General features: G+C 51.2%; 1 protein-coding gene across 1 annotated transcript in view; it reads right to left on the bottom strand.

Moving 5' to 3' along the window:
- The window catches only part of ash1l (ash1 (absent, small, or homeotic)-like (Drosophila)), a 203,268-nt gene that overhangs the window by 32,851 nt on the left and 157,807 nt on the right, over nucleotides 1-12,610 (bottom strand). The window contains exon 9 of the mRNA XM_070868461.1: nucleotides 1,935-2,000. Within this exon, the coding sequence (XP_070724562.1) occupies nucleotides 1,935-2,000 (66 nt within the window). The remainder of the gene's footprint in view (nucleotides 1-1,934; nucleotides 2,001-12,610) is intronic.

Here is a 12,610-nt window from a genome sequence, read left to right as displayed (position 1 = left end):
GTTCAGGGCGAGGGAGAGGCGAGAGTTCGGGTCCTTCATTGAAACACCTGTGAACTCATCACTTTTTGGCGTGGAAGCAAGTCATCCTCGATACGAGGGACCGCCGATGATAATGATGTGGGACACGCCGAGGCCGACCCTGTTCTCATGCAAAGCCCACGTGCCAAATTTCCAGCAGGGTAAGAGCTAGGAGCAAGAGTCGGCCATTCAACCCCTCGAGCCTGCTCCTCCATTCAGTGAGATCATGGCTGATCTTCTACCTCAACTCTACCTTTCCGGCTGGTCCCCACATCCCTCGATTCCCTTAACATCCAAAAATCTATCTCGCTCCGTCTTGAATATACTCAACGACTGAGCATCCACAGCCCTCTGGGGTAGTTGCAACAGTGATAATCGTGGATGATCCCACCCCCTCTCTCTCTCCACCCCCCCCCCTCTCTCTCTCTCTTCCCCCCCCCCTCTCTCTCTCCCCCCCTCCTCTCTCTCTTTTATCCCCTCCTCCCCCTCTCTCTCTCTCTCTTCACCCCTCTCTCTCTCTCTCTCTCCCCCCCCCTCTCTCTCTCTCTTCCCCCCCCCTCTCTCTCTCTCTCTCCCCCCCCCCTCTCTCTCTCTCTCTCTTCCCCCCCCTCTCTCTCTCTCTCTCTTCCCCCCCCTCTCTCTCTCTCTCTTCCCCCCCTCTCTCTCTCTCTCTCTCTTCCCCCTCTTCCCCCCCTCTCTCTCTCTCTCTCTCTTCCCCCCCCTCTCTCTCTCTCCCTCTCTCTCTCTTTCCTCCCCCCTCTCTCTCTTTCCCCCCCTCTCTCTCTCTCTCTCTCTCTTCCCCCCCTCTCTCTCTCTCTTCCCCCCCCCTCTCTCTCTCTCTCTCTCTCTCTTCTCTTCCCCCCCCTCTCTCTCTCTCTCTCTCTTCCCCCCCCTCTCTCTCTTCCCCCCCCTCTCTCTCTCTCTCTCTCTTCCCCCCCCTCTCTCTCTCTCTCTCTCTTCCCCCCCCTCTCTCTCTCTTCCCCCCCCTCTCTCTCTCTCTTCCCCCCCCCTCTCTCTCTCTTCCCCCCCCCTCTCTCTCTCTCTTCCCCCCCCTCTCTCTCTCTCTCTCTTCCCCCCCCTCTCTCTCTCTCTCTCTTCCCCCCCCTCTCTCTCTCTCTCTTCCCCCCCCTCTCTCTCTCTCTCTTCCCCCCCCTCTCTCTCTCTCTCTCTTCCCCCCCCTCTCTCTCTCTCTCTTTCTCTTTTCCCCCCCCCCTCTCTCTCTCTCTCCCTCTCTCTCTCTCTCTCTCTCTCTCTCTCTCTCTCTCTCTTTCCCCCCCCCCTCTCTCTCTCTCTCTCTCTTTCCCCCCCCCCTCTCTCTCTCTCTCTCTCTCTTCCCCACCTCTCCTCCTCCCCTCCCCTCCCCCCCCCCCGCCCGCCATCTTAACCCGGGACCGAGAGGCCAATCGGAGCTCTCAATGCAGCGCCAACCAATGGGAGCGAGCAAGAACATTCTGATGGTAGGGACCACTTACCCGCTGGTTTTAGCCAACCAGGCCATGGGCGGGAAGCTGCACAAATCCGGACAGAAACATGCTCCAGCCCGACTGAATGGGATTCAGTGTGTCCAAGGGTTATGGGCAGCGGGCGGGGGAAGTGGAGTTGAGGCCGAGATCAGTTCGGCCGTGATCTCATTGAATGGCGAGGGGTCAGATAGCCGACTCCTGCTCCTATTTCTGATGTACCACAACCAAAACCCAGTCGGCAGCCACACAGGCCCTCGCTGGAATTGGTGCCCGGTGGTTCGGGCACGCAGCAAAAGCCAGTCAACAGAGCCGCCCTGCACACCAACACCGCCTGCTACGCGATGTATGCCAACATGTCACCGAAGAGCAAGTACAACAAGGAAAACTAAACATAAAACGGACCGAGTCACAGACTGAAATTACTAAAAAAAGAACTTTACAAGCAGGAAGTACAGAAATGGAAAGGGCCTCACTTGATCGGATCTTCTTATAAAGTGGGACGTCAGGCTTTTTGTACAGCTTAAAAACAGGAGAGAAAATGCAAGTTAAACAGCGGTATATAAAATACTGTAGTGTACTCACATTAACACAGCTGTAATACACAGAGGCTGTTATTCTCTGCAGCATAGCTGCAGGATCTGCTCCATCAGTATTTACGATGTTGCAACGCAACATAACCTCAGGGTGCGATTACACGCCACGTTGTCCGCATACCCGATACTCGACTCCCAAAACAAGTGCTCTACTCAGAGCTCCAACACGGCAAGCAAGTCCCAAGTGGGCAGAGCAAATGCTTCAAGGGCACCCTCAAAGCCTCCTTGATAAAGTGCAACATCCCCACCGAATACCTGGGAATACCCGGCCCAAGTCCGCACAAAGTGGAGGAGAAGCATCTGGGAAGGCGCCGAACACTTCGAGGCTCTTTGCTGGGAGCACGCAGAAGCCAAGCGCTCGACAACCCAAGCACCCCACCCACCCATTCCTCCGACCACCGTTTGCCCCAGACACCGCTTGTGACAGAGACTGTAGGTCCCGCATTGGACTCATCCAGGGCCTGATGGGCCCAGGGCAAACTAATCCAAATGGACCTATAGTTACGTTTGTTCATGTTCATTACATATATGATTCTGATAAAGTATGAACGCATATATTCTGTATCAAGTACGTATATATTCTGGTTCTGGTAACATTGCAATACTAGGCTCCTGCACATATATGCAAATTTCTCAATAACATATGAAATAAAATAGGCCTAGCACATAGTGTTCTGTAAATTTTGAAATCGAGGTGTTGCTTAACCAGAAGCCAATGTAGGTCAACGAGCACAGACGAGGAAGAATTTCTTCACGCAGGGCTGTGAATTCTCTACTCCTAAAACACTGAGTCGTTGAGTATATTCAAGGATGAGAGCGATACAAACTAGGGGAAAATCGAAGGATCGGGCGGGAAGATGGAGTTGAGGTCGAAGATCAGCCGAGATCTTACTGAATGGCGGAACGGGCTCGAGGGGCCGAATGGCTGACTCCTGCTCCTAATTCTCGTTATGTAATGTATGTCGGTGCGCGTGCGTGTATGTCGGTACGTGTGCGTGTATGTCGGTACGTGTGCGTGTATATATTGGTGCACATCGGTATACACAAGTGAATCTATTTTCCTCAGTCTTGTTTTTCCTCTCATTGTCTATTTTATTCAGCCTATTTGGGAGGCCTTATATATTTTTTTTCCCTACAGTTATTTGGTGGGCCGATGTTCTTCGGTGGGCCTGCAGCCATGGTCTCATCAGTCACCCGAGAACCCGTATTAGTGTCGCAGCAATTCATCCGAGACTCCGGGGGGAACTGCCTGAGAAGATGATCCTGCCAGTGGATTTGCAGTGCTTGGCGGAAGGCAGCGTTGGCGGGAGGCCACACTGCGGGACGCCTGCGCCATCAATAGCACGGGCACGATATGAGGAGGCATTGGATGGGAGGGGGGGGGGGGGGAAGAGGGAGTCGCTCCCCTCTCGCTCGCAGCGCAGTGCTCCAGCGTAACAACCACCAGACGCGACTGCCAAGTGTGCAGATGTAACCACAACACCCATTAAACTAGTATTTCCACTCCGCCCCATCACGAGAACAATTTTTTCTTTGTTCCAGCTCTGGAGCAATGGTTACATTTTTTTTTGCAAATGAAAAATACATTCCACTCGCCCCAGTCCGTGCCAAGAAAAACACAACAGAATAGAAATTCTCAGCCGGCTTGGCTGTACATTTTAAATCTCTAAGGGATAGCCCAAAATAAGGAGAGAGAGAGAGAGAGAGAGAAAGAGTGAGAAAGAGATGGAGAGAGAGAGAGAGAGAAAGAGAGAGAGAGAGAGAAAGAGAGAGAGAGAGAGAGAGAGAGAGAGAGAGAGAAAGAGAGAGAGAGAGAGAGAGAGATCGCTGAAAAAACATTGGGCATGGTCCCAAAACAACACTTAATAAGCAGCTTCCACAGAACTTAAGAACGGCACTACTATCCTTACATGGGCATCTGAACTTTATTTTGTGGGCTTTTCAGAACTATAATTAGACCATTAACTCTTTCACTGGCACAGGGCATTTACTGGAAAAAGAGATTTACGACAGCACTGCCGATGCGCCGCTGTGCTTAAAAGGTTTAATTTTGTTGTAAATTTCATCGGCTTGAAGATAAACAGGCAACTGATGAGGGATGATGTGCATGACAACTGGACACAGCAACTCGCCAAGGCTTCTTCGGCAGCACCTCCCAAACCCGCGACCTCTACCGCCTAGAAGGACAAGGGCAGCAGGCGCATGGGAACACCACCACCTCCACGTTCCCCTCCCAGTCACACACCATCCCCACTGGGAAATATATCGGCCGTTCCTTCATCGTCGCTGGGTCACAATCCTGGAACTCCCTCCCTAACAGCACTGTGGGAGCACCTTCACCACACGGACTGCAGCGGTTCAAGAAGGCGGCTCACCACCACCTTCTCACGGGGCAATTAGGGATGGACAATAAATGCCGGTCTTGCCAGCGACACCCACATCCCAGGAACGAATAAAACAAAAGCAGTGGGCTTGATACTGGCCTTGTTGTCTCTATCCAGTGATTCTAAATTGCAAAAAGTGAGAGTGTAAATGTGCGTGTGCATAAGTGTGCGTGTGCGAGAGAGCGCACGAGAGCGCACGAGAGCGAGAGAAGACAGGATCAGGTTCAGCTGCAATGGCCTTCACTACTCAATAACCCTTCAACACCCAGTGCCTGGGCCGACACTGACGAAAGGTCACTTGGCCCAAGTACGGAGGTCAATTGGTGCTGACACCTTCAAGATAGGAGGGGGAATAGGTTTGGGCGGTGTCGGGGGAAAAAGTATTCTGAGCACTGGGCCGCTGTGTTGCTTACAATGAAGTTAAAAGCATTTTCAAGCACAAACCAAGTGATGGGACTTTGCCTCCTGTTCGCTGCACGCTTGTTATGCACTTTAACGGCACGGGGGTCCCGTTTCTGCACAAAGCAGTGTCCAGTTAACCCTTTCAACAACGCAGCAGCAGCAATTCTGCACGGAAACCAGAACTCGACAAACGCAGCTGCCTTAGAAACACACAGCTGCTGTGGAGGTCTCGGATTTCAGCTGGTGTGTGTGGGCGCCGTCTAGCTGAGGTTAGTGGAGAGACGAGGGCAACAGTTAAACGTCAGAGCCTTTTCTTTCCAATTAAGTCAACGGCAGTCGGCAGAAATTGAATGCAGAGGAAAGGACATTTTGCCAAGAAGAAATGAAAGGTTCTCCCCATTGTCTTTCCACATCTCCTTATGCTTGTGTGGGCTGGAAAATACTTGCAACGTTTCCAGTGATTATCTTGCCACGGTTTGCTGAGTTTTACTCTACGCTTTTTCCCCCCTCCAAACTTGAAACAGCAGGGCAAGTGCGAAAGAGAGACACGGCACTGTGAAATAAACTTGTGTTTTTAACCTTGCACTTGTGCCATGCGTTGCAACACACGACTGCACTTCCCGTTAAATACTGCAATTTGTCCACTCACCCATCACCCCCTGTACTCGGCTGCCCCGTGTCCTAACTCGCACCGAGTCCCACTCACCCATCGCCCCCTGTCCTAACTCGCACCGAGTTCCACTCACCCATCGCCCCCTGTGCTCACTGCCCCGTGTCCTAACTCGCACCGAGTCCCACTCACCCATCGCCCCCTGTGCTCACTGCCCCGTGTCCTAACTCGCACCGAGTCCCACTCACCCATCGCCCCCTGTGCTCACTGCCCCGTGTCCTAACTCGCACCGAGTCCCACTCACCCATCACCCACTGTGCTCGCTGCCCCGTGTCCTAACTCCCACCGAGTCCCGCTCACCCATTACCCCCCCTGTGCTCGCTGCCCCCGTGTCCTATCTCGCACTGAGTCCCGCTCACCCATCACCCCCTGTGCTCGCTGCCCCAGTGTCCTAACTCGCTCCAAGTCCCGCTCACCCATCACCCCCTGTGCTCGCTGCCCCAGTGTCCTAACTCGCTCCGAGTCCCGCTCACCCATCACCCACTGTGCTCGCTGCCCCGTGTCCTAACTCGCACAAAGTCCCGCTCACCCAACGCCCCCTGTGCTCGCCGACCTTCATTGGCTCCCGGTTCAGCAACGCCTCGATTTCAAAATTCTCATCCTTGTTTTCAAATCCCTCCATGGCCCTCGCCCCTCCAGAGCTCAGTAACCTCCTCTCGCCCCACAAATCCCCCAAGATTTAAGAGTTAGAACTTCCTCCTTAAACCTCTCCGCCTCGCTTTCCTTCTTTAAGACGCTCCTTAAAACCGACCTCTTTGACCAATCACCTGCCGTAATTATGTGGCTTGGTGTCAAATTTATCTGTTTTGTCTTCTAACACTGCTGTGAAGCGCCTCGGAACATTTTACGATGTTAAAGGCACTATATAAATAAAAGTTGCTGTTGTTGTGGAGATCTCTGCGCTCCTCTAACTCTGCCCTCTTGAGCATCCCTGATTATAATCACTCCACCATCGGTGGCCGTGCCTTCAGCTGCCTGGGCCCCAAGCTCTGGAACTCCCTCCCTAAACCAGTCTACCCTCCTTTAAGAGGTTCCTTAAAATCTACCTCTTTGACTAAGCATTTGGTCACCTGCCATAATTTCTACTTATGCGGCTCGGAGTCATAGAAACATAGAAAATAGGTGCAGGAGTAGGCCATTCGGCCCTTTGAGCCTGCACCACCATTCAATATGATCATGGCTGTTTATTCAATCTCAGTACCCCTTTCCTGCTTTCTCTCCATACCCCTTGATCACTTTGGCTGCAAGGGCCACATCTAACTCCCTTTTAAAAATATCTAACGAACTGGCCTCAACAACTTTCTGTGGTAGAGAATTCCACAGGTTAACCACTCTCAGTGAAGAAGTTTCTCATCTCGGTCCTAAATCCTTAGATTGTGACCCCTGGTTCTGGAACATTCTTCCTGCATCTAACCTGTCCAATCCCATCAGAATTTTATATGTTTCTATGAGATCCCCTCTCATTCTTCTAAACTCCAGTGGATACAAGCCCAGTTGATCCAGTCTCTCCTCATATGTCAGTCCTGCCATCCAGGGAATCAGTCTGGTGAATCTTCGCTGCACTCCCTCAATAGCAAGAACGTCCTTCCTCAGATTAGGAGACCAAAACTGAACACAATATTCCCGGTGAGGCCTCACCAAGACCCTGTACAACTGCAGTAAGACCTCCCTGCTCCTATACTCAAATTGCCTAGCTATGAAGGCCAACAGACCATTTGCCTTCTTCACCGCCTGCTGTACCTGAATGCCCACTTTCAATGACTGATGTACCAGGACACCCAGGTCTCGTTGCACCTCCCCTTTTCCTAATCTGTCACCATTCAGATAATAGTCTGCCGTCCTGTTTTTGCCACCAAAGTGGACAACCTCACATTTATCCACATTATACTGCATCTGCCATGCATTTACCCACTCACCTAACCTGTCCAAGTCACCCTGCAGCCTCTTAGCATCAAGTCAAAATTTGTGTATGATTTACATTGCTGTGAAGCGCCTCGAGACGTTTTACTACGTTAAAGGTGCTATATAAATACAGGTTGTTGCCGTTCCTCCCTGAAGGTGCCAGCTATTGTTGGGTTGTGGATCCCCAAAGACTGGAAGCCATCCCGTGCCATGTTCAAGTCTTCCAACGTGGACCTGGACAGTGAGCACCAGCAGACCAAGCGATGCAGGCCCTGACTGTCTTCACTCAGCGGAAAACAGACGTTCCGGTGGGGGCAACCGGGCAGCGACCAGCAGCACCACACACCTATTATTTGCCGGAGCTAGATTTGTGGGGGGGGGGGTGGGGGGGGTAAGTGCCCTGGTTGCACCCCAGTGGAGACCGTCAGAACTCAGAACAGATCAGGGGTCAATCCTGTGAGTTTTCTGTATGGCACAGTACCCCAACAACTTGCATTCATATAGTGCCTTTAATGTAGTAAAACGTCCCGCGGCGCTTCACAGGAGCGATGATCAAACAAAATCTGACAGAGAGGAGGTTTTAAGGAGCATCTTACAGGAGGGAGAGGCAGAGAGGTTTAAGGAGGGAGTTCCAGAGCTTGGGGCCCAGGCAGCTGAAGGCACGGCCACCGATGGTGGAGCGATTATAATCAGGGGATGGGCAAGAGGCCAGAATTGGAGGAGTGCAGAGATCATCGGGGGTTGTGGGGCTGGAGGAGGTTCGGGATAGGGAGGGGTGTCGGGGCTGGAGGAGGTTAGAAAGACAGGGATTTACCTATAGAGCCATATCCAATGTTGACAGCGCGCCTACAATGCATGATTCATCCATCCAGTCAAACGAGGCATTTAACAGGTAGCAGGAAGCGTGGAATTGTGGCAGAGCACACCACAGCTGCAAATCTCCGTACAGCTCCCACAATAGCATCACGTTATTTAATCAAGGAGCCCCCGACAGTATCTGTGCACTTTGTGCTTGGAGGGGTGGGGGGAGGAGGGAGGGGAGAAGCATTTTATTTCTTCATTGCCGGAAGTACAATAGAGAGGGAACAGAATTCACGGCGGGGGTGAGGAGTCCGAGTCACAGCCAGTGCTGGGCTTGGGGGGGGCCAGATTTGACACCCAGGGCAGGCAGGTAAGCTGAACTGAGCTCGTGTCAAACATAGCGAGCCAGACACAGGGTTACTGTGCAATCATCAAGTGGGACCTTACCCGCCAGGCTGCAGAACAGACTGGGGGGGGGCCACGAAGTATCTCCTCTCAGGGGTCGGCCATTTTCTAAGATCATCCTCCTAATAATGACCAAATATTTACAGGGAGGGATACTCTTCAATTGAAGTATTCCCATCCCTCCCAATAGCGCTCGACATTGACAAAGGCTTCCTGACGTGGGCCGGGCAAGGCGACAGGTTACCTTCTGCTCTCGAAGTTTGGTGCAGACCGGTGGGAGGAAAGCCTTCGCCATTCAGCTGGCTGACAGAGAGCCTTGCGTGAAAGGAGTAAATGAATCTGGAACAACCCCAGCCCAGCTCAACAAAACAAAACAGGCACATCTGTGTTCGATTACGAGCAGGTCGACTGATTTACAGCTTTCACAGAAACATGGGTGGAATTGCGGAACTCAAATTGCAAAACATTGGTCAAGATCCCAGAATCACGGCTAATAAAACAGAATGTCTTATTCAGTCGTCGTAAATCACTGGTCCCCAAAATGGGCAATTTTCGAGCGGCTCGTGTAAAGGATGACAACATTAAATTGGTGCACTACTGAGGTAGGGATTGTAGGGGCAGTGTAGAGGGAGCTTTACTCTGTATCTAACCCCGTGCTGTACCTGCCCTGGGAGTGTTTGATGGGACAGTGTAGAGGGAGCTTTACTCTGCATCTAACCCCGTGCTGTACCTGCCCTGGGAGTGTTTGATGGGACAGTGTAGAGGGAGCTTTACTCTGTATCTAACCCCGTGCTGTACCTGCCCTGGGAGTGTTTGGTGGGACAGTGTAGAGAGAGCTTTACTCTGTATCTAACCCTGTGCTGTACCTGCTCCCTCTGCACTGTCCCTTCAAACACTTTCAGGAGACCACTGTTACACAGGCTTACCCCTTGGTAGGGTCGCGGAGGAGTTTGCCGAGCTGCCGCTGTGATCTGGTGACGTTTCTCTCGCCCTACGTCAACATTCAGCATCGAAACGCTTCTGCAATCCCTTACAAAATACTAAACCCATTTCGGATACTAAACACAAAAATTAATTGAGGATTGCTTTAATTCATTTTTTTCTTGAAAACAAAGTGCGGCCAACTTCTGTGGAGCTTGAATCCTGAGGTACTGGTGCCAGGTTTTTGGTGAGCTTGGAGTTCGATAAACACCCACCTTCCTGCCTGATATTGCTATTGGATTCTTTCCCGCCTCCTCTTGCACTCGACAGGGGACAAGCTGGGTTTTTACGGAGATTTGGGCCCAAGTGTCTTCAACCAGATTAATTTTCTCTCTTTCTTCACCATTTGTCACAGGGAAGAAAGGGCACTTTCAAAATGAATGAACTGTCGAGGAGAAAATAACCTTGTGCTGACCCAGTCGTTGCCTTAGAAATCAGATATCAGAGAGAACCAAACACTATATAAATTACTTTTTCTTCGCCGAAGGGAACACCACGAGATTATACTGTTACTGATATCTTAGCAGCTGCGTGATAAAAAAAAAACTTTCTTCTGATTGCAAGCTGCGTGGAGGATAGTTCCTTCAGCAGGCATTCCAGCATCACACTGCAATCTCAGTGTGTGGAACAGGGTACAGGTCCGATTCCCATCCTGCACGGACCAAAAACGCTGAAAAGCAAACTGGTAATACTGGTGGGTACAGGTCTGTCACTGTATAACACTGGGGTACAGTACTGGTGGGTACAGGTCTGTCACTGTATAACACTGGGATACAGTACTGGTGGGTACAGGTCTGTCACTGTATAACACTGGGGTACAGTACTGGTGGGTACAGGTCTGTCACTGTATAACACTAGGGTACAGTACTGGTGGGTACAGGTCTGTCACTGTATAACACGGGTACAGTACTGGTGGGTACAGGTCTGTCACTGTATAACACTGGGATACAGTACTGGTGGGTACAGGTCTGTCACTGTATAACACTGGGGTACAGTACTGGTGGGTACAGGTCTGTCACTGTATAACACTGGGGTACAGTACTGGTGGGTACAGGTCTGTCACTGTATAACACTAGGGTACAGTACTGGTGGGTACAGGTCTGTCACTGTATAACACTGGGGTACAGTACTGGTGGGTACAAGTCTGTCACTATATAACACTGGGATACAGTACTGGTGGGTACAGGTCTGTCACTGTATAACACTGGGGTACAGTACTGGTGGGTACAGGTCTGTCACTGTATAACACTGGGGTACAGTACTGGTGGGTACAAGTCTGTCACTATATAACACTGGGATACAGTACTGGTGGGTACAGGTCTGTCACTGTATAACACTGGGGTACAGTACTGGTGGGTACAGGTCGGTCACTGTATAACACTGGGGTACAGTACTGGTGGGTACAGGTCTGTCACTGTATAACACTGGGGTACAGTACTGGTGGGTACAGGTCTGTCACTGTATAACACTGGGGTACAGTACTGGTGGGTACAGGTCTGTCACTGTATAACACTAGGGTACAGTACTGGTGGGTACAGGTCTGTCACTATATAACACGGATACAGTACTGGTGGGTACAGGTCTGTCACTATATAACACTGGGATACAGTACTGGTGGGTACAGGTCTGTCACTGTATAACACTGGGGTACAGTACTGGTGGGTACAGGTCTGTCACTGTATAACACTGGGGTACAGTACTGGTGGGTACAAGTCTGTCACTATATAACACTGGGATACAGTACTGGTGGGTACAGGTCTGTCACTGTATAACACTGGGGTACAGTACTGGTGGGTACAGGTCGGTCACTGTATAACACTGGGGTACAGTACTGGTGGGTACAGGTCGGTCACTGTATAACACTGGGGTACAGTACTGGTGGGTACAGGTCTGTTACTGTATAACACTGGGGTACAGTACTGGCGGGTACAGGTCTGTCACTGTATAACACGGGTACAGTACTGGCGGGTACAGGTCTGTCACTGTATAACACTGGGGTACAGTACTGGTGGGTACAGGTCGGTCACTAACACTGGGGTACAGTACTGGTGGGTACATATCTGTCACTGTATAACACTGGGGTACAGTACTGGTGGGTACAGGTCTGTCACTGTATAACACTGGGGTACAGTACTGGTGGGTACAGGTCTGTCACAATATAACACTGGGGTACAGTACTGGTGGGTACAGGTCTGTCACTGTATAACACTGGGGTACAGTACCGGTGGGTACAGGTCTGTTACTGTAGAACACTGGGGTACAGTACTGGTGAGTACAGGTCTGTCACTGTATAACACTGGGGTACAGTACTGGTGGGGACAGGTCTGTCACTGTATAACACTGGGGTACAGTACTGGTGGGTACAGGTCTGTCACAATATAACACTGGGGTACAGTACTGGTGGGTACAGGTCTGTCACTGTATAACACTGGGGTACAGTACCGGTGGGTACAGGTCTGTCACTGTATAACACGGGTACAGTACTGGTGGGGACAGGTCTGTCACTGTATAACACTGCGGTACAGTACTGGTGGGTACAGGTCACTGTATAACACTGGGTACAGTACTGGTGGGTACAGGTCACTATATAACACGGGGGTACAGTACTGGTGGGTACAGGTCTGTCACTGTATAACACGGGTACAGTATTGGTGGGTACAGGTCTGTCACTGTATAACACTGGGGTACAGTATTGGTGGGTACAGGTCTGTCACTGTATAACACAGGGGTACAGTACTGGTGCGTACAGGTCGCTGTATAACACTGGGGTACAGGTCGCTGTATAACACTGGGGTACAGTACTGGTGGGTACAGGTCGCTGTATAACACTGGGTACAGTACTGGTGAGTGCAGGTCTGTCACTGTATAACACTGGGGTACAGTACTGGTGGGTACAGGTCTGTCACTGTACAACACTGGGGTACAGTACTGGTGGGTACAGGTCTGTCACTGTATAACACTGGGGTACAGTACCGGTGGGTGCAGGTCTGT

This window comes from Pristiophorus japonicus, chromosome 30, assembly GCF_044704955.1.
Source record: "Pristiophorus japonicus isolate sPriJap1 chromosome 30, sPriJap1.hap1, whole genome shotgun sequence".
In the NCBI taxonomy this organism is placed as follows: Eukaryota; Metazoa; Chordata; class Chondrichthyes; family Pristiophoridae; genus Pristiophorus; species Pristiophorus japonicus.
This window is presented reverse-complemented; position numbering and strand designations above follow the sequence as displayed.